Consider the following 25695-nt stretch of genomic DNA (forward strand, 5'->3'; position numbering starts at 1 on the left):
AGTCCTCCGTAAAATGCGCTGCACACATCTGAATATTTGGGTTGAACTGTTCTGGAACAGTGTTGTAAATACAACTTAACCAATGATTTCTAGTTGTGTCCTCTTTTGGAAGGCCAAACTAAGTAGTTTTGCTTTCATAACGAAACACAGCATCTCCACGACATGACGGCGGCGGCAACAATACTACAGCGAAAATCAAAGTTACACCTTCTTTCTTTGCGTGAACATTTGGGCGGTGTTATGCAAATCTTCCCACACAGTGACGTAGACGTTTTAGGGGGGCATGGACGAGTCTTAACTTTTATAAAGAATATCTCTTTGGGTTTGAGACTTTAGTCTTTGCAACTTTAGGGATCTTCTTTATGCACCAAGAGCTTGTAACACTCCAAAGAGAAAGGAAAAATTGAAATCGCATCATATAACCCATTTAAATTTGTTAATGTGGACAACATGAAAAATGCCCGTCCTCATGCCCAAAACTGTGGTGTTGTGTGTAGAGCTGTAGAACTAAAATTTAGCTTTATAACATTTGGGCGGTGTTATGCAAATCTTCCCACACAGTGACGTAGACGTTTTAGGGGGGCATGGACGAGTCTTAACTTTTATAAAGAATATCTCTTTGGGTTTGAGACTTTAGTCTTTGCAACTTTAGGGACTTATCTATTCACGAACAGCTTGTAACATTCCAAAGAGAAAGGAAAACTTGAAATCGCATCATATGACCCATTTAAACAAAACAAATTAAAGATAGATTTAAACATCCTGTGTTCTTTTTGCAAACATACTTTGCAAAAATGTCACTACAGATATTCTATACAACTTAAAAGTATGTAAAGCTCAATTAAATAGTAATTTTAGCAAATATGTACAAGTCAACCTGCCATACCAAACAAGACCACAGGGAGACACCAAAGGACTGCATATAAACTACTACGGATCCATTCAGTATCACTAAACACACCAAAATACAAATGAAAAGTAAAACCATTCTGAATGTATGGAAACTCAGCGATCTGAAGGCACCTCGACGTCATCAGTGAATACGTTCCTCTGTAAGAACACATTCTGGGTTTGGAGTGTCTGATGCCCATATGTACATAAACACCACTGATCCTCACAAACTTCTCCAAAACACATGAGCATCCGTTATGAAACACTCGCTATAGATACAACCAGTGTTGGGTGTAACGTGTTACTGTAATTAAATTACTTATCCACTGAAAAAGTAAAGTGATTACTGTTCATTTTTAGGTAATTTAATTACATTTACGTATAAAGTACTTGCGTTACATACTGGAAATAATCGCTCGGTCCGAGCGTTTTAGTATGCTTTCCTACCTGTCTGTCAACGTATGTATTAGCATACCTCTGCGCACCCGGTTTGCGCAGACAGGATACGTCATCAGCGCGTTCACGCACGCTGTGTAGACAGAGCGAGAATGGCAGACAAACATCAACAATCCGATTTTCCTTCCTGGTATTGTAGTACTTTTAAAGATTTCTCACCGGTGAATGACACATGATGTAGCCCAGCGGTTAATCCAGTCCTCGCGCCAGCTCGTTAGAAGTGAGCTATGTGCATGGACTGTCAATATGGACTATCAATATGATCCCTACACAGTGTTCATTGCTCCCTACTCCCTGAGCGGGGGAAATCCGTTGAAGTTTACTTCACTGCGGAACATGGGCTGAAATGGGGAACTGCTTATGTAGCCTATTGTAGTAATGTTGTCTCTGGTCTGTGAGCGTAAATGCGTTCAGGGGGCGTGGCTTTGGACGGCGATTGCAGGGAGGGTGGGACGTTCGCTTTCAGTGCTATCAGGCTAAAGTTAGCATTTTCCAAGATCTCCTATTGCACCTTTAACTGTCCAATGAAAAACAATAGTCAATTTTGTATATTTTCTGTGAATATTATCTTCATAATGTAGAAGATACATTTTTTAGGGTAAAATGCGTTTACATTTGTTATGTTTACATCTCCATGTAGCCACATAGTTTGAGATTGATTTCCAGTTGCCGTAGATTGATAACTATTTCCTGAGAATGAAAGGGAATAGAAAGCTATATTTAAAGTGATAAAAGTGTAAACATGTGTTCTTGTTCTTTAGATACAATGCGGTTACTGGTGAATGGGCAAAAGATGAAATATTTATCAAGGTTTCCTCTCAGGTATCTTGGCAATACAATACACTTGTTTTCTGTGATAGTAACACATACATAAATGTATTAATGCTGATTATTTACATATTTTTTAAATTAATTAATTTGTATTTCTTTCACAGTCATTTGGAAAAGGAGCCATGAGGGAATGCTATAGATCGTAAGTCAAGCCAGTTTAAACATATATAGCCTAAAATAGGTAATGAGTATTAATGTTTATAAAGCAAAATTGTACAATTTCTTGTCAATGTAGTCAAGTTTGTTTCAGTTTTTATTCACCTTTTTGTTAAAAGTCAAAAACTGCACTTTATAATATTAAAAGTATTAGGAAAACTATTGTGTAGAATGGGTTTACTTGTCATGCTGCAGGACATTACTGACACTACTTCTGAAGTTATTTTCACCACATTAACCAGCCTAACAACATTGTATTAAAAATATTTGATATACTTTATAAAATAAACATCCCTTTTAGTTGGTACGTCCATTTCTTAGTGGTATATCTTCCATTATTCAAGTAATAATTTTACTTCTCTCAATCTCTCATTATGTGTTTTGAAATGGGTTTTTGTTGATCTGGAGCTTTCGATTCCCTTTCGATCACAGGAAGAAGTTGTCAAACTTTTCCCACAGCAGCAACTGGAAATCAGCCTCAAACTATGTGGCTAAGAGATACATGGAGACCGTGGACAGAGATGTTTACTTTGAGGATGTGAGGTTACAAATGGAGGCTAAATTATGGGGCGAGGAGTTCAATCGCCACAGGCCTCCTAAACAGGTACTTCTTTGATGGATGTTGTTTGTTCAAAAAACATTGACAATTTTGGTGTAAACTAGGTTTGACCACTCAAACCTGGTTCGAACAATCACACCAGATAAGAATTATGTACTTATTTAATGTATCCCATCATTATTAGGTTGACATCATGCAGATGTGCGTTGTGGAAATGACTGGTCGCCCTGGGAGCCCTTTATTTCACCTGGAACACTACATTGAGGGGAAGTACACAAAGTACAATTCCAACTCTGGTTTTGTGAGGGACGATAACATACGGCTTACACCCCAGGTGTATTGTCAAAGATGAAACAAATCTGAATCTGTTGTCCCAGTCAGATGATGTGTGATTATTTATTGGCAATTATGTTTTTGTGGCTTTAGGCATTCAGTCATTTCACATTTGAGCGCTCTGGACACCAGCTGATAGTGGTGGACATTCAGGGTGTTGGGGACCTTTACACAGACCCTCAGATCCACACTGAGAAGGGGACTGACTTTGGAGATGGCAACCTAGGTATTTATCAACATCCTGCATTATTTTTCTCCTTAGAAGAATTTGATTTGTCTTAAAGTTGACTAATGTATGCATGAGGAACATTTGTAATGATTGTCTGTGTGTTTGTGTTTCAGGTTTGCGTGGCATGGCTCTTTTCTTCCACTCTCACCTGTGTAATAAGATCTGTAGGAGTATGGGCCTCACTCGCTTTGACCTGTCCCCTTCTGAAACTGCACAATTGGACTGCACCAACAAATTGCTGGTTTGTATTGGATAATAAAAAAACATTCTTATGTAAGTGTAACCAGGGCTCGAAGTTAGGATGGCCTGGGGCTAGTGTGAGAGATTTGGGCCAGTTAATGGAGCTGCTCAATAGGGACATTGCTATATTTATATAGAGTGCAGCAGAGATGAGTTTACCTGTTCAGCATCATGATGTTTAATGCACCAGACAACCTCTGTATTCCCAATTAGACACTTGTTAGCAACCACCTTTTTCAAGACAAGTAAAATATTGTATTACTTTGAAAACGGTTATTACTAATTTATTGTATGTTGTCGAATAAAAACTCAAAGAATTTACCCAAAGAAATTTACCTAAAAACCCATTTAAAAAAACCATTTCACTTCAGGACGTAGGAACTGGAAGTGCTAAAATGCTAACTTGTTTCTGGGATTTGGCGTACAAAAATATGTCATCCTGCAGTACATTTGTTGCCGATATATGCACCATTTTTTTATGGTTCACAAAAAAAAGCTATACTGAAATATTATAATTTGGTTCTGATAGTTAATTTAAATATATGTTTTGTTTTGCTTTTTGATGTGGCCAGTGAAAATATCACTGGACCTGATTCGGCCAGCATAATAAAATTATTATCGCTTAGCCCTGCATTCACAAACTGTTGCAACGGTTTCATTTCTGCAGGCTTTCTAAATAAATTCTTTTTTCTAAGCAGCTGTCAGCTCAGACTGTCCTCCGTGGATGTGAAGAGCATTGTGGTTCGCCCAGGGTCCGGACGACCTCTCTCGGCCACATGCCTGTTCTCCTCTCACGGCTCTCTGAGACTTTCTCGGTTGATGAAAGCAGTGACACAGACTCGGTTCCCTGTTCTCCACTTAGTATGGGCATCTCTGCAGGCCGATCACCCATGGGTAATACTATACTAACCCGGTACTATGTGTGAATGCACCCGAGTGGCCCACCTAAGTAATATCAAACCCCCTTTAAGGCCAAGTCAGATCAAGTCGTGAGCAGTACAACAATGGTATTATACATTTTGGTATCATAGCAGATCTAGCTAATGTTATTAATAGTTATCTATCTCCTCCTCCACATTACTGTCTATGGTAATATCAATGTGTTACAGTTTCCCTCTACTTAAGAGAAAAGACAAAACAATGAATGAATCTTTTTTTAGGGTCTATCAGCTGTCAGGATGTTGCAACCATCTGGAAACACTTTTTCAAATATAAATATTTGTACAATAAAGTACAAGAAGTCCCTCCACTTGTCAGCTGGCCGAGAACTCAAGTGGGCCTTTGACTGGCTGGTTGTGATGTTACTAAAATGATCAGTTCTTTTCATTGGGAAAACAGATAAATATTCAATGCATTTGGCTATTTTTAGACAGATGTCAAAATGCTTAAAGGGATAGTTCACCCAAAAATGAAAATGTTATGTTTATCTGCTTACCCCCAGGGCATCCAAGTTGACTCTCAAAACAGTGATTCCCATTCACTTCCATTATATGTCTGACAGACTGCAACGGTTTGAGTTAAAAATCTTTGTTTGTGTTCTACTGAAGAAACAAAGTCACCTACATCTTGGATGCCCTGGGGGTAAGCAGATAAACATAACATTTTCATTTTTGGGTGAACTATCCCTTTAAAGGTTTGTGTGTTCTTTGACACTTATGAAGCAAAAATGGTGAACCATCCTTTTGGAAACATATATGTCTGCAGCACTGTGACTTATCTAAATATAGCCACATTTAAATTTCCTCATAGAAAGGTAACTATGGTGTTAAGGGTTTGTTTTCCCTAATGCTTAATTATGTTCCTGCCTAGAGTATGGCGCACTGCTGATGGTATCTATAGCTTACTTCATGAATATTAATTAGCTGGTGTTGAAGTTGCTAGGTAAACTGAGCCAGTGTGCACCAACCTTTTATTATTTTGATTAGTATTATAAGCACACACATCCTAACTTACATGTATAAGGCTGTATACTGGAGTATATACTAGTTTGAAATATGAAAACTGTCATGTTGCTTGGTATGAAATATTGGTATCATATTTAGTATTATGATTCGAAACAGCATTAACAAAAGTGTTCAAGCAATTAATATCAACAGCAACCTGATTGCTAGTACTACATATTCTGTTAAATTAAAACACATAGGATTCTTTAAGACATTTTTTTTTTTTCTATTCATATGTACAAATGAAACCAACCTCAACATATTTTATTTTTTAATTTTATCCTCACTCCTGTCAGCAGTCAGGCCATTCTAGATGACATGTAAAGTTTGTTCTTGTATGTCAGGTTCATACAGATTTCACACTGCATTTTATTTTTTTTGGACAATTGAACATTCATTTTATTCATGTCACCACTACTATGTCTTTCTATCTATGTGTGTTTACAGGCTGGTCATTCATGTATGAAATGAATGAGGCACATCGAGCTAACACAGATCACAAGGTCAGTTTATGAAGAAGAATATATATGCACCAATAAGAGTGACGTTAAATTCAGTGATGTTTTATGGAAAAATGTTTAAGTTAATTTTAGCAGCAATGCTAATTTGTATTGTGAACTGTAATTGCATTCGCAGGACTCAGAGAATGGAGGAGACAGTGGTTACCCCAGTGAGAAACGCAGTGAAGGAGACTCAGTCGAGCATCACAGTCAGGTACAGATTATCAGCTGGCTAGACAATGCAAATTAAAAATGATATTAAAATGATGTTTATATTATATTATATTAAATTAATCACAACATTATTTGTATCTGCCACAAAAACAGTGAGGGTTTTTGATGATTGAGCCATTTCTTTGAGGGTGTCAACATTAAATCCAAACAAATACAGAACATTTTAAACTAAACTAAGAATTTACAACTGTTGCATTTAAATAAGAAATTGAAATAAGAAGCTATTCTTGCTTGTTTTCTTTGCTACTCCCCCAGCAAAGTTTCCTTTCTGTTAGAGTGCATTATAAACTTGTTGTGTGCTGTGCTTAAACGCACCATGAAATGCAGCAGTAATCATTTTTGGGCTCCTGAGATATGTGATGGTAGGTTTTTACATCATCGTTTAGGGACGTCCCTTCTACAACAGACATTGCTCAGAATCGGATGAGGACAGTGTTCGTCGGGTAACTACGAAACCATTGATAAACTCACTGTATCTTATCATGATAGTCACCCAACACCCATTGATTTCTAATCTGTTTTCTTCTCATAGATCATTGATTTAGAGTGGTGCCCTCCTGTGATCCACCTGTTATCTAAACCTCTTAATCTTTTCATCTCATTCTTCTTTCATCTAAACTCTAACCTTTATCTCATCTCACTTTCATCCTTTAACCAGTGGCAAGCTCTCCTTTCCCATACTGTAGTGTAAACCCATATGCAGGGTTCCCACAGTCATGGAAAACCTGTTAATGTCAGGGAATTTTAAAGCTGAGATTTTGAATGGCATGTAAAGCTTTCTGTAGTTGTGCTTAGATATATTTGTAATTGATTAGCAATTGCTGTTTGTGAGTGAAAATTCCTAATCATCATGAATGACTAGAGAAGTCATGGAAGTCCTTTAGTCAAAATGTGTGGGAACCCTGCATGTGATTTCCTGCATGCATTGCTTTTTTTTTGTGCAGCAATATTTGATGTGGTTATTTTTGTGGTTTTCCTCACAGATGTTAGTTCTACTGCTTCTCATAGAAATGTTTTATATTTAAAAAACAAACAAACAAGAGATTAGTTACATATAAAAGCAGTTTTTCAAATGACAAACTGTTTTCATTGACAATAAAAGAACAATTCACAGATCAGCTATCCACTGATAACACAACAGACCAATATTGTAAGCTATATACCAACTATATGCATTGCTTGGTCTTGGCCAAAAAAGTAAAAAAAAAAAAAGTATGGACATATAAATAAAAAAGTATGGACATAAGGCCTAGTTGAGTTTTTGACATGGGACAAGTCAATGATGTTGTAATTTTTTGCCTCAGTTATTACTCTGGGTGCTTAATGATATACTTTTTTTCTCAGCTGACAGAAGAAAAATTGAGTTTTTACCATTCATCTCGCTCCCACATACACAGACCTTCCTGTGTGGCAATGGAAGTAGAGAGACTTAACACTATGATTCTCGAAAAGAAAATTGGTAAATCCATCCTAGGCAAGGTAAGAAACTGTGCCATGTGTTTTATAAACCTGTTCTTGAAACTAACTGACAAATATTACATAATATAAACATTATATTATCATACATTATTCCTTGGTTAAGTCAACCAAAAATTAAAATAGTGTCATTGTTTACTGACCCTCATGTCATTTCAAACCCATAAGACGTCTTCGAAACACAGATTAGGATATTTTAAAATTGAGAGGTTACTGTCCCTCCAATCAAAGTCCATGCAACCAAAACTTTAAAGATCCAAAAATATCTCAAAGGGCGCGTAAAACTAATCCATATGAATCAAGCAGACAAAATTTTCATTTTCGTGTGGACTTTTCCTTTAAGGTACATCTAGCCATGGTTCGCTACCACGAGGCCGGGCGCTTTTGTGAGAAGGATGCACCATGGGACCAGATTTCTGCAATGTACCATTTGGAAAGGGCTGCCATGTGTGGGGAGCTTGAGGCTATAGTTGCCCTTGGCCAATGTTACCTTCAGCTGCCACATCACATTCTACCAGAGATCGAATTAGAGGTGCTTTCTTTTCCTAATCATCTTGTTTTGATGGCCATGCTTATACTTCCTCTGTCATGTCTGTGTTCTTTCATCTCAGGCATCTGAGGAAAACAGCAAGAAGGGTTTCCGCTTTCTGCTGAAGGCCGCTGAGGCAGGAGACCGGCCGAGTATGATTCTAGTAGCACGAGCATTCGACACTGGTTTGAACCTCCCTTCTGACAGGCGAGAAACGCATTGATCAGTTTTTTGTCTTTTTGGACCAAGATGTGTTTAGGGCTGAAACTTTAATTTTGGACTTTTAAAATGCAGGGTTATAGACTGGAAACACGCCATGCACTGGTATGACTTTGCCCTTAAGATGACAGACTACGACGAGGGGGGAGAGTTTGATGGGATAAAAGATGAGCCGCGCTACCTTCTGTTGGCACGATTGGCTGAGATGTACCAGGAGGGAGGGCACAACTTGGATGCAGACCCCCAAAGAGCAGGTGAGTGTATATCATGCTCAGGGACACCTTTAGATAACCAGAGACCTGTGGGCTACAGCATTAAGCCCAAAGTATACGTCACTTTGTACGCGTACGCGAGGGTCAGTGTAAAGTGCACGTGACGCGAATTTTGTCATCAGAACAGTATGCGCGTACTGTACACGCACCACCCGATTATTGTAACTGTGCATACTTTTTACGCGCAGGTTGCACATGTGCATTGAATTTGTTTTGCACTAATCAGTTGTTCCACAAGGTGGCAACACTGTCCTGGGCCATTGTGGAAAAGTAGAAAAAGAAACTAAAGAGGCTGAACAGCAACATCAAAATAGCAGAGACTGCAACAACAACAGATGCTCGGATTCACAAGCGCTTGTGAGTGAGAGGGTATGAGACAGTTCAGCTTTGGTTTAAAAGAGTTCAAAAATATTTGTTATTGGTCATAACTTAACAGGGAAAAATAGAGCAGACATTGAGCATGGATGAAGTTTTCTAAAGCGCATGTGTGGACCGCCCGCGTTCGCGCACAACATTAAATGAAGTATACTACGTGTTCGGCTGTATGCATATGCTAGCGTACGCATACCCCCACCAGCCCGAATGAAAATATCACTAGGCATTGTATCATGTAGTCATTACATACAGATTTTAATTAATGCATATGTATGAATAAATTCAAGTGACATTACTTTAGAAACTTATCGGCATTGTTTTTCTATTTGAAAAGTCCATGATAACATCAGTAAAATCCAATTTTGGCTAGACTTTAGTTTTTGTTTGTATGTTTGTTTTTAACCAAGGCCAGTTTTGAGAAACATTTGAGAATTTGTGTCGAAATATCCTGTTCACCCCACCACTTGCAATAGCATCTATGAATGTGCAATAGGATATATCAGCTGTAACCACTGTGACAGTGACTAAAATAAAACGGTCTTATTACATTTGAAACGAAAAAATTTGATGCTCAATTTCATCCTCAAAATTAACTGACAGCAGCTTTAATACCGGAGTGAGAGCAGAGTATTTAAGTTGCGCGCAGACCACAAAACTCATTGAAACCGCTCCGATGGAAGACAGTATTGGACCTTCAGATGGCACAGTTTCTATCCATGCCATTGTAAGTTATCAAACCCGCATTCTCACACTGTATGACATTACATGACATTATACACTGTATGACATAACTAGTTGTGCTGTCAGGTTCCGTTCACACCGCAGGGCTTCACCGAAAATGCAGTTGTTAGGCCTAAAAATTTACGGGTGTGAGTTTAGTTATAGAATGCTGTTTTTGATATGCAAAAAAAAATATTTAAAAATTTAATTTGTTGTGCAGCCAGTAGGCCCCTGGGCTTCATCTCATAGAAGCCTGTGCATTAATACGCCCCTGCTCATGCTCTAAAGCACAGTCATTCTTCTGCAGAACTTAAGATTTAACATTGGAAAGTGTTACAACAATACAATATAATGTTAAGATCGTGCCGATATACTGCTGACCAAAAATATTAGATCGAGTCTCCATGCCAGGATTATTGGATGCAGTGTCTTTACCAGATCCCGTCAGAGGACATCCATTTTGTCTGGTATTCAAAACTGTCTTATCAGCCTGAGAGTTTGACAGAGGAAGCTGTGAAATAGCAGGGAGCAGGAGACGAAGTGATGCTTTAAAATGAGTGGGGTTTATTGAATAATTTAAGTTGCGCATGTTTTAATGCTTTGAATTCACCCTGTACTTTATCTGCCCAGCACAAATCAGTAAGTGTTATTATACCAAAGCAAAAGCAATGGAAAGTTAATGCTTCATAACATTGTCCTGTGACTTTTAAAATAATTAGTATAATAAAAACTTAAAAGAAAAAATAAAACAGCGCAGATGTACAGTATGGTCGTTTTCTTGAAATGACACACACAAGTTACTATAGGGATACTTAGCTCCTTTACAATATCATATAATTAAAATGGGCAGTTTTGCTTTCTAAATGTGTCCTGAATTTGTTGTAACATTTTAAATTGGAATTGTATGCATGTGTGAGTTATGATGTCTTTAAATTTTGTAGGTGATCTTTTCACTGAGGCTGCTGATGCAGCTATGGAGGCCATGAAGGGCAGACTGGCCAATCAGTACTACATGAAAGCAGAGGAAGCATGGTCTATGATGGAAGAATAAAAGTGCTGGTGTGCAAAAAAAGCATGAAAACGGTTCCTATTGTGCACCCAGCCCCTGTTTACATGCTGTTTTCAATGCCTTATGTTTTCCTTGGGTCCCTTTGACTTAAGAGAAATAATGTTGATATTAGATCAGTTTTCTAATGAATGTGACAAGGGCATATGCTGATTGCAGATCAAAAATATACTGAGGTGCTAAATACACATACTCTCCTGGTTAATTTTTCTTTAAGAACAGTTGCACAGTGTCTGCAGCCTGTTCAGGTTGCTTCATGGGAATACGTGCATTACCTGTCAATAATTTCTTTCTCTTGTTTCTGAAAAGGACAACTGGTTGTTTCTTTAATAAACATGTTGTGACTGTTAAAAATGGTATCACCGATGATTGAACTTACTTCAGTAAAATTAATTTGCTAGTATTGCTAGATCTGATGTCTAAGAACATTAAGCATCATTAGCTATTGCTGTGAGTTTGAACATGTTTTGTGTAGACTGTCAAAAACCTTTCATAATTCACCATGATCAAGGAGTGCAGAAGTGAGTGTGATCATTTTTGATGGTTGTTTTTCAAATGAGAACAAGATTACAAAGAAACAAACAATAAAATCATTAAAAAAAATTAAGTCTCATTACACATTATGCTTGTTTAGCCAGAAATGTGATATGTGGTTTTTAAGTTCATACCAAGACGCCATTGCACATAAATTAATGCTAAGAAACAAATTATATAAGATGGCATTTCAGGCATGGCAAGGATATCCAGTGGCTTTATGCTTAATAGTGTTGTGATATTTCATTCCAAAAAAAAATTATGGCTACAACAATAATCAATAGATTGATCAATATGATGATTGTTTTAATATTGGATGTCTTAATACAGACTGTGAGTCCTAGGTGCTTTCCAATTGGCAAGTAGGGTGCTTTCCATTGGTCAGCGATGAACTTGAGTAAACCAGTGACCTTTGGGTGACTTCCAAGAAGGACACCTGCATCCAGTGGGACGGGAGAGAGAAAAATTATTAGGAAAATGGTTCAAACTAGCAGGATTCCACTATTAGAAAGTATACCAGGAAAAGTAAAAAAATGTATGGTAGCAAACCAGAGGAGCGATATCAACAGAACTGTGATACCATTGGTCAATAGCTGATAAGAATAAGGTATAAAAGCTGATGCCTGGACAGAACAGATTCTGATCATCTCTGCTTTATTGCTGTGTTCAATAAAGTCTTATTTTGAGATCTGGAACTTCATTGACAAATTTGAGAAGACCATTGTTTGTTCCATGACAATAGCAGAAAATTAAACACTGAAATAATTACAGTAATTTAAGTGTATGATCAAATATAAATTATGATAACATACAGACAGTTGGATATTGTCACAAAATAAACCACTTTAGGATTGTATAAGATTTATTTTAGAATAATGCCAGCATAATATGTGCAACATAGTGTTATTTTTTAGATGGTTATATCAGTATTCATTCATTGCCTCTTTTTTTATTTCAGATACAGGGGCAAAAGAAGTTAGAAACATCAAGTTAGATATTTTTTTCTTCAGTTTTCTTCTGTTTACAAATCTGAAGGCGGCGTATTAGATCAATAAAGGTAAATATCTTATGACTATGCATTACAGAGACTAGGACTTTGTAAAGTTCTGCCCCAAGAATTAATGTTGGAGTGAAATTAGGTACAGAGTCAATTACAAACTATTAGCCTATATCTAACTGTACATTAAAAAAAAAAGCCTTTTACCTTACCATATAACGCCTTATCCCTATATAGGTTTAGGTATAATATTGCTAATTACAATAGGATCAATACTGATGCTGCCTTTTCTGTATATTTTGAATTCATGTAATGTATTATGTTAATTTATCCATGTTTATATTCTTTACTGTACAGGTAAGTAATTTATTTGATATAAATTTGTATTATATATTTTACTCTTGCTGTACACAACAATATTGGGTTTGTTACTGTAAATTATACAATAATTAAAAATAAATTAAGGGAAACTACCTAAGTACTGTATTAGAATATACACTACAATAAGGCATTTTCAATAAGACACTTTAAGTGATTTTGTGTGATCACTTTTATTGTGCGCATAAACAGTTTTACTAGTTCCTTCTTTGCAATCATGCTTCACTGCTTCCGCCGTCTTATCAGGCTAGGGCGGGTCGTATCTAGGTTAAAAGAGCAATTGCACATTTAACGTGATTTAATTGGCCACCTTTTCTGTCGCGTTACGTCAACACAAGATCCTATTGGCTATGAAAAGTAGCAAGTATTACTACTGGCCAACCAGAAGCCTTCGCGCGGAAATTTTGAATAGTTTTCAAACATTGGTAGTTATCCGTCTTATATCCCTCCGCAGATTGACAAAGAAAGTAGTCCTTCATTTTTGTAATGCATTACACGCTAAATCAACCTTTGAACAAGGCTCCAATTAGCTAGCTCCATCCATTATGCGATTTTATATTATATTTGAGCAAATAACTGGTAGTTGTTTTTTTTTTTTTGCGGAGGGATATATGCCGTCAGTCAAGACGGAAAGACGCGCTGCTTGTGTCGATGGACCCAGTGTGCTGATGTTTGGAAGTAGTAACGTTAGTTTGAGTTAGTAACGGCAGGAGCGACCGGGACAGTAATCTTAATGCTGGATTAAGCTGGTTTTTAAAAGCCAGGGTTTGACATCGATGGAATATATTTTATAGTTTTGATATAACGTTACACAATCTCAGGTAAATCCTCGGTTATTTTCATTTCAAGGATACAAAGGAACTGCGCAAACATTATTGACACACTATGCTATCGACAGATACGTAACTTAGTTACAATTAAAACAAATCGCTAACATTATTTTCAGTGAGTGTGGTCACAAATATTGTTGGCAATATTTGAGTCCGCTCGGTCACTAAAACAAGTAAATGTGGATTTAACCTGAGCTTTTTGCCTGTTACGTAGTGTTTTAAATGCCTTTGGCCATGTGCTGATCGCGTGTCTGTGAATGTGAAATATATGTTGAAATTATGCATTAATGCAGAATATTAAGACATTGTTCTTTCTATAGTATATTGTATTTAACATCAAGGATGATATTCGAGTTAGATTTCAAAGAAAAGTTACAGTAAAATATTGCATTTACGTCGATGAAAATTCACACCATTCACGAGGTTCTTTTTTTTTGTCTTTTGTGTTTGATAAACAAGGTAAGTTGTTTTGAAATGCCTTTGTTTGGGAAGATAGTGGTGATCAAGAGAAATGGAGGAGATGGCACTGAATTCCCCCTCACAGCATCTTGTCTGTTCGGAAGGTCAGTAACACTTTTTATAATCATGGCTTACATGGCTGTTTAGGTTTTAACTTAAAATACTGCCAAGTAGATACAGTGAGGTGCATGAAAAACAAATAAACTGTATATGACTACTACTGTAGCACATACACACAATCACTGCAAGTCAAATTGAAGTGCACCTGCTTAAAATCTTTAACATTTGGTTACAAGTATCTTCTTAATTGCAATTGATAAAGAACTGTAAATGTTTGGGACATGCGCTGTTCTGCTCGTTTGATGCCAGGCGGGCTTTTCATTGATGTCCAAATTTGACGCAGGCAACCACTCTAGCCAATCAGAATGCGTTACTCTAAATGATTTGCATTCATGCTCATTGTAGCGATTCGGATTATAACTTCTATATCTGTTTATTAAAATTATAGTTATGTTATGCAAAATGTCCGTTGTCTCAGATGTTGCCAATGGTGGCTGGTTGAGAAAATTGTCTTACTATAAGTATTTTTCAATGCATATTTGTGACAAACAGGCGATTTTACAGCACCAGATATCAATGAAACGTACACAACAATTGTTAATGTAATTTAAACACTTAAAAAGATATTAAAGGACAATAAAGTGTTAAGACTCCTATCAGTGAAACTACATCTATCATAAAATCGTAAAGTTTTTTTATTTATTAAAGGGGTCATATGATGCTGCTAAAAAGAACATTATTTTGTGTATTTGGTGTAATGAAATGTTTATGCGGTTTAAAGTTCAAAAAACACATTATTTTCCACATACTGTACATTATTGTTTCTCCTCTATCTATCGCCTTTTTGAAACGCGTCGATTTTTACAAAACTCATCGGTCTGAAAAAGCGAGGTATGCTGTGATTGGCCAGCTATCCATGTAGACATGTGGGGGCGTGTTAGAATGAGCCGTTTTAGGTAGGCGTGGTTAACTCTTAACTTTTATAAAGAATATCTCTTTGGTTTTGAGACTTTAGTGTTTGCAACTTTACAGATCTTCTTTATGCACCAAGAGCTTGTAACACTCCAAAGAGAAAGGAAAAATTGAAATCGCATCATATGACCCCTTTAAATATTCATTTTGACATCACAACTTTCAGCCAACCTGAAGTAATGTTTAAACATTTTGTCTGTTGATGTGAGTGAACGAGTGAATGGTGACATTAAATATGCATGTTTTAGTGTGTACAATTTAACAAGGAAATCTTGAACAACCAATTATTAATGTACTCTTGACTGATTAATGTTGTATATTTAAGCAATGTGTGGCGAAACTAGAATGACCCAATAAATGTGAGAGAAATTCATGTCTTTGATGTCTTACACCAAGTATCATGTTTCATATTCACCAGTAAGGCAAATGGGCATAGGAGTTTTAATGTGGACTCTTTTTACTGCTCTAGGAAGCTAGACTGTGATATTCGGATTCAGCTGCCACAGGTGTCTAAAGAGCATTGTAAAATTGAGCTGAATGAGAACAAGGAGGTAATTATATTGTTTTATTAAACTAAGTTTCAATTTGTCTTGTTTTCTTTTTCTTTCCACAAATAAACACACGACATGCTATTCATATATTGACTTTTCTCTCTTGTTTAAGCTAATTTTGACCAATTTGAGCTCCGTGAACCCCACACGTATTAACGGACAAGTTCTTAATCAATCAGAACGTTTAAAGCATGGTGATGTCATCACAGTCATTGATCGTTCTTTCAGGTGAGTCAGATGTTTGCTATAATTTTAATGCTGGAAAAAAATCTGTCTTGGACAATCCTTGTTTGGTAGAATTTGTTTTATGTGGTTTATTCTTGTCAAAATGTCAGGTTTGAGTACCCACCTCCTAAAACACCGAAGAAGAAGACGCTGTCCACACCTGGAAACGACAAAGCACTCCAGGTGTGTACTTTATGCGAGTCTTGCGAGACAGATGATGGGTATTTTTTGTTCATTTATCATTTTTCTTTGTTGAATTTTGGTTCTTTTTTACCTGTAGGCTTTGCAAGAGCAGCAGGAAAAGGGCACACCTGTTCCTGTGGACAAGAGCAAGTCAGAGCATTCGTTTGGTTAGTGATCATGAGATTTGAGGCTTTATTCTTTGTTTCTGTTATATTAGTAGTAGTAGTCAGGGCTTGACGCTTACCTTTTTCCCAAGGAGCACATGTGCTCCTAAGTTGAACAATTTAGGAGCGCATTAAAAAAATGTAGGGGCGCAATGCAAATTTTTCAAATGATGTGTTTTAGCTTAATAAGGGGGTGTAAGGAGACATTTACCTGCACAATTATTAAATTTATAAGAATACAGAAAGTACACAAGGTTTTTAAATAATTTAGCTTCAGAGTATTTAATAGGCTAATTATGTAATTATTTATAGTCCTATTTAATTGTATCTACATTAGGAATGTGACGGTATCAAATTTTCACAATAGTCGTTGAAGCTTTTGTCACAGTATGTGTTTTGTTTTGTTTTTTTATCACAATATATAATTACTAAGTGAAAAAAGTGTTGTCCTCCTAACAGGTTAAATAACTTTATTAAAGATCTTTTACTAAAGAGAGAATTTATTTAAAAAAAAAATACACAAAAATATAAAGTAAACAGGTGTTTCAAGATTAGAGTGCAAAAGATTAAGTTCAAATGAAAGAAAAATACACTGTGTCCTAACTACACGCGATGCGACAATTTAAATTAAATCGTTGCCTTTTTCAAGTTCAGTAATCATATGAGGCTGTATCGCTATTTTTTTCATAAATTGAAGAAACGTATTAATTTGTTATAGGCTACTGTGTAAGTTAGGCTGTTTTGTATTTTGTAATTGTATTCGCACTTATGCTCCTAGATACATTTTCCAGTTTGTACATATCTATTTTTAGTCGCAAATGCGAGTGAAATGCTCGCACTGTCGAGCCCTGGTAGTAGTAGTAGTAGAATAATAGTAATAATAATAATAATTATTTTTAAAATATGATTTAATATCAATGATTTTCATGTGTACTGTATTTACAGACACTTGTTTAAAAGATGGGTCAAATTTGCCACCATCTGTGGAACAAACTGTTGAGAATGAACCAGAAGGCGGCAAACTTAAAACAGACAGTATGTCACCTTTTTGTGAGCTGTACCAAATGGTCAAACAGGACCTTGCTGCAAAATCACCATGGAAGTCGGAGCTACCAAAAACACCTCTTGCAAGACCTCAGGTTGGTCACGAGAAAGTTCTTGCTGCAGATGTTAAAAGTAGTCAGATACAGGTCCCAACCCCATCTACCAAGAAGCAAAGATCCTCAAAATCCAATTCTGAAGATACGACTGTACCAGCTCAGAGCTCATTGAATGCAAATGTGGAGGAAAAACCCAATGACGATATGCCATCTGTAGGGTCCAGTACCCCCTCATTGATGGAGAAAGGTATAACTCCTTTCTCCCAGAAGAAGAGAACACCCTTGAAAACACCTCAGAAGTTCAGTGCTGGTGAGGTAGTCCAGCAGATTCTCTTAGAGCCACAGCCTGAAGAGAAAACTCCTAAATCGCCAAAAGGAAGGAGAAGTAGTGGATCACAGAATCAGAGCCTTGCTCATCAAATGCCTACAGTCCAGCCTCAGACTCCAGGCTCGGAGGATAAGAACACTGAAGTGAAAATGTCACCAAGAACATCTCCAAGAGCAAATGCTGGCAAAAGGTTTCAAGTCCAAGATGCTCTGCCTAAAATTACGGCTACCACATCAGCTTCTAAGAAGCAAGGTGAGATGGCTTGTTTTTCTCCTTATGAATGAATTTGTAACACATTAGAAGTGTCTGCATTCTGAATCCACCATTTGTCATTTTGAAAAATGTTGCAAATATGTGTGCCTATTTAAGTCTTATTCATCATACTTTTGTTTTGTTCTACAGATGAGCTATGTGACGGTAATGAATCTCACAATGAAGTAACCATTCCAAAAGCAAAGAAAAAGCGAGTGTCCTTTGGTGGTCTGTTAAGCCCCGAGCTTTTTGACAAACGCCTGCCTCCAAATTCTCCCCTTTGCCGTGGGGCAACCCCACGACACAGTTTGGGTCTTTCCCAAAAACCCCAATCTCTTCTACGACGAGCATCTGCCATTGGTCTTTTGGTAATGCATAAAACAGCTTTTTTTAGGACTATTAAATCTTTGAAACTTCTGAAGGCTTTTAATCCAGTTTTTCCCCTTCATTTTTTTAGGCTCTTCGACTTGAAGAAACCTTTCCAGAGGCGCAAAAACGTTCTCCAAAGAGAGCTTTACCCAAACGGACAGCATCTCCAGCAAAGACTCCATCACCTGGTAAAAGGTCACCGAGTATCAAGGCTAAAACTCCATCACCTAAACCTCAAAAGTCACCATCTGCTTCAACCAAGGCACCAACATCATCCTCTACTCCTGCTACACCCAGGACACCTGCATCTGCTAAGAGAGCTTCAACTTCAGCGATTGAGGCTGTGGGTGACATGTCTTTAACTAAGACACCTAGGGTGCAGGGGCGGTTTTCAATCTCTCGTATCAGTACTCCATCACCTGTCCAGGACCAGGGGGATGAGCCTGAAACACAGTCAACCATTGTAGAAGACGTGCCCCAGAAATGTGTAACACCAAAGGTACCTTTAAGGAGAAAGAGCATGAAGTCTTCTGCAAGTAAAACACCCATAAGTGCAATTAAAAGTGCACTTGATGTCATGCGTTCAAGACGCAGTGGAGCATCACGGGCTAATCTAAAAGGTGAAACATTTAAACTGGTTATGCCAATGCTTTCCTGTTTATGATACTAAATCTTTCATCAGCTTAAATATTTATTTACATTTTTTGTTTGTTTCTTTAAGTGTTGACCTCTTGGGCTGATATTGTGAAGTTTGGTCAGACCAAACCTCAAACGGAAGTTACAACTAAGAAAAAAACTACGAAGAGCAGTATAGTGAAGAAAACTGCAGTGCCAAAACCCAAGGTAAAATACAAAATATTATCAGTCTCGAAATAAAGGTTTTTGTTCTGATTAATTGTTCAAATTTCTGTTAATGGTTTTATTCAATGAATGGCTCATTAATTTGTGGCTTTATTACAAACAGTGTTTAACTGTTGCTTACCTATACAGACACCTGCACGGAGGCTGAAAGATGTTGTCAGCACTGGGCATGCAGCATCTCCAGTTACCATTGTTGTTGGCAAAGCCCATATGAGGACTAACCAGTCTGTTGGTGCTGCTCCTAAAATAGTGCCAAACATAGCACTATTCAAGAAGGACATGAAAATGGATGAGGACTTGACAGGTTTGTTCAATGTTGAAGAAAACAATGTATGCAATTAATGTTTGATGAAATTGTTAGTTCAAGTTCTATGATTTATGTGTAATGTTAGGTGTTGCAGAGATTTTCAAAACACCAGCCAACACCAGGTCTAAGAATAGAGTTCCTGTGCATAATGAATGTCCAGAGATTCCTCTGGATGAGATTTCAGTGATGAAAACACCAGAAGAATCAGGTAAATGTTTCAGATTTGTGTCGCAAGTGATCTACAGTGTATTGTTTTGATATAACTGTGATTTCATGCCGTTGTTTTTCATTTCCCCACATAGGTGAAATGATGGTGTCACCATTAAGTGTGGTCTCCACTGCCAAACGTGGTTGCTACAATGAAGCAGTGACACAACGACTTCTGGACAACCAGGATGGTAGTTTGTTGGAAGACGAAGGTCTTTCTCAGCTCCCTGACAACTCAAATGAGGCAAGTTGCCATGACATCATTCCAGATGTAGAGACACCTTCTGATGTACAAACGGAGGAAGAGGAGGCTGCACCTGAAGCAGTAGTCAAAACCCCAAAACAGAAAGCAGCACCATCCTTGTGCCTCACTGGAGTCAAGCGACTCATGAAGACACCCAAACAGAAGGCCGAACCAATTGAGGACTTAAGAGGAAAGCTGCTCAAGACCCCCAAGGAATGTAAACCTTCCCAGGATGAAAGTCTAGAAGGTGTTAAGGAACTCCTAAAGACTCCCAAATACAGGGGAGCTCCAGTAGAAGACATGGTTGGAGTGAAAAGAGTGATGCAGACCCCAAAATTGAAGAGCAATCCTGTACTCTGCGCAGCTGGTCTTCAGAGGCTTATGAGAACACCCAAAGAAAAGGCTGAGCAACATGAAGACCTGACTGGTGTGAAAGAACTGATGAAGACCCCTAAACACAAAGGAGAACCAGTTGAAGATCAAATGGGTGAACAAAGGCTGATGCAGACTCTCAAAGAGAAAGTTGAACCTGTAGAAGACTTCTCTGGATTGAAGCAGGTAATGCAGACTCCCAAGCAAAAAGGAGATCCTGTCAGCACTCAGTTTGGAATCAGTGACCTGAGAAAGACCCCTCGACTTAAAGAAGCAATGGCACAGGATTCAACTGGGCTTAAAGAACTTGAACCAGAGAATAGCTCTTCCCTGACAACAGAAAGCAGATTGACTGAGCCTACTGAGGTAAATGGCAAGGTTACCCCATTAAACACTCACACCATGTTTTCTCAGTAGATAATTTAGCTGACAATGAAAGTTTTGTCATGTTGCTTACTTGCATTGTAGATTAGTAAAGCTTCTTTGGATAGATGCTTTACTTACACACTAAACATTCCGTAATGGTTGACTTCATTCTTTGTTTTAAAAGTAATTGGGAGTTGTTTTTATTTCCTTAAAATTTAATAAAACCTTGTATTTTTCATCTTTAGATTCAAGAACCAGTGGAAAGTGGCTCTGGATTCATGCCAGTTGAAGGTGAGTTAAATCTGCGTAATGCACATTTGTTCTCATCTGTTTTGTTGTTCTTAGTCCTAAAATTTGGGAAATTAGGAGTTTATGATAGTTAACTACTTGGATTACTAAATGAAGTTGTCTTGATTTGTAGGTTTGGATGAGGAATGTGACAAAGAAAATGTCTGTCCATTTAAAACCATGGAGACTGAAGTTGTAAAATCTGTGGATCTTCAGAACACAGCTAAAGCTGTTGAATCTAATCAGAGTGATCAAGAGGTTGAGACTGTAATTCCCCAGGAAAGACACCCTGACCAGAATGAAGAGTCAGTTTCAGTTGAAGCTATTGATGTCTTTTCTACTGGGGCAGATGAGAAAACCCAGGAGCAGTCTGAAGAAACTGTATGCGCATCTGACAATACCAACGCAACAGTTGAAGCTACCGCAACTTCATCCACTGCTGAGCAAGAGGGGCTAATCAAGTCTCCACCTGCCAACAAAATTCAGTGTGGCAGTCGAGGAAGAGCAGCACAGAAATCCAAAAATGAAATGGCCAAAGCACCTGCTGTGTTGTCATTAATTGAAGAGGAAAATATGAGTAGTCCAATTCCTGCTAGCCCTACCAGGGGAAGGAGAGGCAAGAAACTTCTTGAAGTTCCAGAAATAGCTGCCAGCCCAGTCAGAAAATCAGCCCGTGGTAGAGTTCCCAAGCACAGCTTTGTGGAAGAAGAGGCAAAGAATACGGAGGCTTCCCAAGTACTTGTAGAGTCCATAAATACTGAGATACCTGACAGCCTTCCTGTCGTTACCAAAACCAGGAAAGGAAGGAAAACTAAACAAGATTATGCTGATGCTGTAGTTGTGCCCACTGTTGATGCAAATGCTGTTGACCCACAGTGTCCTGATGCCAATGAAGAGCAGGTCCAAGCCCCTGTTGTGAAACCTGGGAGAAGAAAGAAGATGGAAAAAATAGAAAGCCAAACTTCAGAAGAACTTGAACAGAAAACAACTGAAATTGTTTGTGAGGAAAATGCTGTTGCACCAGAGGATGTCAAGTTGCAGACTTCACTAGGTACTGAAACTGTCTCTGCAACTAGAGCTAGGAGGGCTAGGCCAGCAAAGAAGGAACACTTGAAAACCGAGCCAACCCCTGCTTTGGAAAGCGAAATTACAAGCACTCATGTTGTTGTAGTGGCTGAGAAGCCACTGACATCTGTAGCAAAGTCAGGGCGTGGAAGGAAAGGTATAAAAGAAACTGTCAAGGACCAACCCTTGGATGATGTTGATGTCACTGTTGTTTCCAAAGCTGTGTCAGAGGCAGATGTTGCCCACAGAGAGGATCCTCAAACACTTGTGGTCAAGTCTGGCAGAGGAAGAAAGGCTAAACAGCAGAAACCACAAATGGCTGAAGAGGTTGTTGACCAGCCTGCTATAGATACCTGCACACGTTTACCTGTGACTGAAGAACACACTGAAACAGCGGTAAAATCTGTGAGGGGGAATAGGAAGGCAAAGCAGTCAAAGGTGACGGTTTCAGTTGAGGAGAACATTGTCAGCCCAGTTGAACAAGCAGAGACCCATGTTGTGAAATCTGGTCGAAAAAGGGCCGTTATTGCAAAGGAACCTGAAATGGTTGCAGATGTTTCTGTCAAAAGAGGTAGCCGTGCTGTTGCAGACCCTGCACCACCAGTTGCTGTGATATCTAGCCGTGCACGTAAAGCAGTTGCCAAGGCAGAGTCTGAGGTTACCGAGGATGTGGCTTCATCAGAAGAGCCTGTTAAACATACCAGGAGAACAGCAAAAGCACCTGAATCAAAGAAAGAAGAAAATACCATGACACAAGGAGATTCTGAATTTGTTGCTGTTGAGAATACAACAGTTGTTGCACTGGAGAAAGTGGAAAGAGGAAGCCGTGGCAAAAAACAGAAGGATTCAACTAAGGACATCTCTAAAAACCCAATCAAAAAATCTGCTACAGTTGAGGAAGCTAATGAAATTAAACCCTCAAAAACTGTTAACTGGACCCCAGATTTGGTCATCTGTAAAGATATTGAAACTTCTACAAATGTAAAAGAACCACAGCTGAATAAATCCAAAAGATTAGGCAAATTACCAGCTGAGACAACCTCCACAGAATCAAATCAATCAGCTGATCTGCCACCCAGAGGCCGCAGAGGGAGGGGAGCGAAAAAAGAAGAACCTCCCGTTGAAGACTCTCAAGAAGCAGCTCAGGTACATGTCAAGCCATTGAGGAGAGGAAAGGCAGTGGCTCCCTCTGCGCCCAAATCAGAGCCCACTGATAGCAAGACAACAACTCCCCTCAAAAGGAAAAGGAATGAGGTGATTGAGGTAACGGATGAGTCTGTAAATAAGGAACCTTTGCCAAAGAGAAGAGGCAGAGTAGCCAACAGCGCTGAAGTTGCAGCAGAGGTCTCCAGCAAAGAGAAAACATTTGAAGCTGAACCAGAAAAGGCTGAGCCTACTCCCAAGAAAACTGGTAATAGAGCTGCAAGCGGACAGAAAAGGACAGCCCAGGAACCAGATCCAGCACCTGCCAAGGCTCAAGAGTCTGTTTTAGGTAAGCATACTGTAAATGAATTCCTGAATGGTTCAAGAACTTTACATTGGGGTTTAGTAAGAAGTGGGTGTTCAATGAACCTGTGCAACATGGGACTATAAAGTAATTTGTTTAGGATTGTGGATAAGGTTCTTTTCAGATGTAGCCATATCGTTCAGTGAATTTGTCACATCAGTCTTGCTGGTAATAGCCTTCAAATAATGTACTAAACATTTTGCTGCTGTGAGCTCACATGGTTTGGAGATGATTAATGCAATAATGTGGTGCCACAAAAGCTAATGGGCTTGATAAGTGCCTTGGCTGTATACAGTTTAGACCTGTGTTTTATGTTCATGAATGTGTGATAATGATTAGATTTTCTGTTTTGTGTTTGTGTTCATGCTGTGCTGTACTATTCACCTGTTGAGAGTGTAATGGTAACGTTTTGTGTTCACACAGGAACCACCACTCGAAAAGGAAGGAGTGTGAAAAAAGTAGAGGAAGTAGACAACCCTACAGAGGCAGCTCCTGTCAGACGCACCAGGAGGAAGTAAAGCACTGATCTTACAGACTAGTCTTAATTATCTATTCTCTGTAATCTCTAAAAAAAGGTTTAGTTTTATATGTTTGTAATATTTCATTATGCCTTTTTCTATCTTTGTTTTTTTTTTTTCCCAGTGTAATTTTAGCTGCTTTTATCTTAGGGAAAACTGTTTGTGTGAACTTATCAGATGTGTTTGTTCTCTTAAACTCAGAGGAAAGGGGCATTGAGACATGCAGACTTGTTTTTACTTGAAGAAAATGTTTAAAGAATTTCTACTTTTGAACTTTTAACTTCGCTCAAAAACATTTATCTTCTATATTCCCTTCCTTCATGTTTTTATTTTTTTATTTTATTAAAAGAATGAAGTGAGGGGTGCAAAACGAGGCTTAATCGGTCACAACTCTTAAGCCAAAGAGTGTGTAATATGCTGTAGTAGGTAGTGTACATGTGACATGCTTGAAAGTTTTCATTAAAAAGATTTGTCACCTCATGTTTGATTGATTTATTTATTTTTTCCTAGATTTTTATTAAATCAATGTCACTTGAAGATGTTGAGACCATTTGTTGTATAGGTTGTAATGCAATGTCAATGAAGGTGTGCCAGAAAACAGCCAGTAGGTCAGTAGTACTGTACTTCATGTGTGGGGGGGAAAGCACCTGCAATGGAAGATTTATTTTTTCCTAGATTTTTATTAAATCAATCTGTCACTTGAAGATGTTGAGACCATTTGTTGTATAGGTTGTAATGCAATGTCAATGAAGGTGTGCCAGAAAACAGCCAGTAGGTCAATAGTACCATATTTCGTGTGGGGGAGGGGAGCACCTGTTACACGAAAAACTGTAAATGGTGTATATCCACTGCATTTACAGCAGTTAAATTACCATGGTATATTGTATAAAATCATGGTAATGAACACTACAATAATACCAAATGTACAACAGCATAAATGATCTCAGAAATCATGTTTTATGTTGTGTTCTGTGTACTTGGTGTTATGATGTTGATGTACAAATCTGAACAAGACAGGTAAAAGATCAATTCTAAGATGGCCCAAAAAGTTTTTTGTCCTTGCTGCTCTGGACAGTAAGAGAGCAAACCTATGACATTAAATGAGGTTTACAACAGTCATCTACAAAACAAAGCTGTCAATGGAAGATAATAAAATAATTTAATAATCTATACATCCTCTTCATAATCATATTAAAGGCAGGGTATGTGATTTTTCAAAAACACTTTAGAAAACTGATTCGGGCTGAATAGCAAAACAAACTTGTAGCCAATCAGCAATAAGGGGCGTGTCTCGTGATGTGGAGGAGAGAGCTTTCAGTGCATGGGACAAACATTAGCCGAGCGACAGAAAGATAGAGATGGCGGATAAAAAACGTCTGCGGAACGATAAGGCAAGTAGTAGGACCCGTGTAAATATCGGATCAGCTTTCCAGCGCTGGAGAGAACTCAAGGAGCGGAGGCCTGCGATCGGACGCCGAGGTTGCTTTGTTTCTTCTCAATAGGTGAGTAACACCGTGTCTACAACAGCT

General features: G+C 38.1%; 2 protein-coding genes across 3 annotated transcripts in view; both read left to right on the forward strand.

The window, feature by feature from the left end:
• LOC107745669 (eukaryotic elongation factor 2 kinase-like) overlaps nt 1-11608 on the forward strand; it is a 13562-nt gene extending 1954 nt beyond the window's left edge. The window contains exons 3-17 of the mRNA XM_016559593.1: nt 2083-2169; nt 2283-2320; nt 2767-2938; nt 3078-3227; nt 3320-3452; nt 3569-3696; nt 4394-4589; nt 6086-6141; nt 6275-6352; nt 6759-6815; nt 7717-7851; nt 8192-8380; nt 8460-8584; nt 8672-8850; nt 10905-11608. Coding sequence (XP_016415079.1) covers nt 2083-2169; nt 2283-2320; nt 2767-2938; nt 3078-3227; nt 3320-3452; nt 3569-3696; nt 4394-4589; nt 6086-6141; nt 6275-6352; nt 6759-6815; nt 7717-7851; nt 8192-8380; nt 8460-8584; nt 8672-8850; nt 10905-11014 — 1833 coding nt within the window. The 3' untranslated portion in view covers nt 11015-11608. The remainder of the gene's footprint in view (nt 1-2082; nt 2170-2282; nt 2321-2766; nt 2939-3077; nt 3228-3319; nt 3453-3568; nt 3697-4393; nt 4590-6085; nt 6142-6274; nt 6353-6758; nt 6816-7716; nt 7852-8191; nt 8381-8459; nt 8585-8671; nt 8851-10904) is intronic.
• Nucleotides 11609-13448: 1840 nt separating this feature from the next.
• LOC107745656 (antigen KI-67-like) lies at nt 13449-24646 on the forward strand. 2 transcript variants are annotated; one of them, XM_016559581.1, is made up of 17 exons: nt 13449-13759; nt 14228-14331; nt 15729-15810; nt 15923-16038; nt 16146-16218; nt 16316-16385; nt 17328-18062; nt 18213-18430; nt 18520-19051; nt 19153-19274; nt 19422-19596; nt 19685-19807; nt 19902-20788; nt 21034-21079; nt 21210-23129; nt 23166-23633; nt 24072-24646. In XM_016559581.1, exons 2-17 carry the CDS (start codon nt 14243-14245, stop codon nt 24164-24166), a joined length of 5751 nt encoding a protein of 1916 aa, XP_016415067.1. In that variant the 5' UTR covers nt 13449-13759; nt 14228-14242; the 3' UTR covers nt 24167-24646. The 2 variants fall into 2 exon arrangements, with proteins under 2 accessions (XP_016415067.1, XP_016415066.1); XM_016559580.1 differs by having other exon boundaries at nt 21210-23633.
• Nucleotides 24647-25695: the final 1049 nt, after the last annotated feature.

This window comes from Sinocyclocheilus rhinocerous, unplaced genomic scaffold, assembly GCF_001515625.1.
Source record: "Sinocyclocheilus rhinocerous isolate Xijiao unplaced genomic scaffold, SAMN03320098_v1.1 scaffold768, whole genome shotgun sequence".
Lineage (NCBI taxonomy): Eukaryota > Metazoa > Chordata > Actinopteri > Cypriniformes > Cyprinidae > Sinocyclocheilus > Sinocyclocheilus rhinocerous.

Bases quoted from the DNA above. Each gene is read 5' to 3' on its own strand.
- LOC107745656 (XM_016559580.1), top strand. From the start codon at position 14,243: ATGCCTTTGTTTGGGAAGATAGTGGTGATCAAGAGAAATGGAGGAGAT. The intron at 16,386-17,327 runs GTTAGTGATCAT...CTGTATTTACAG, and splicing joins CAAGTCAGAGCATTCGTTTG to ACACTTGTTTAAAAGATGGG. The intron at 19,808-19,901 runs GTAAATGTTTCA...TTCCCCACATAG, and splicing joins GAAAACACCAGAAGAATCAG to GTGAAATGATGGTGTCACCA.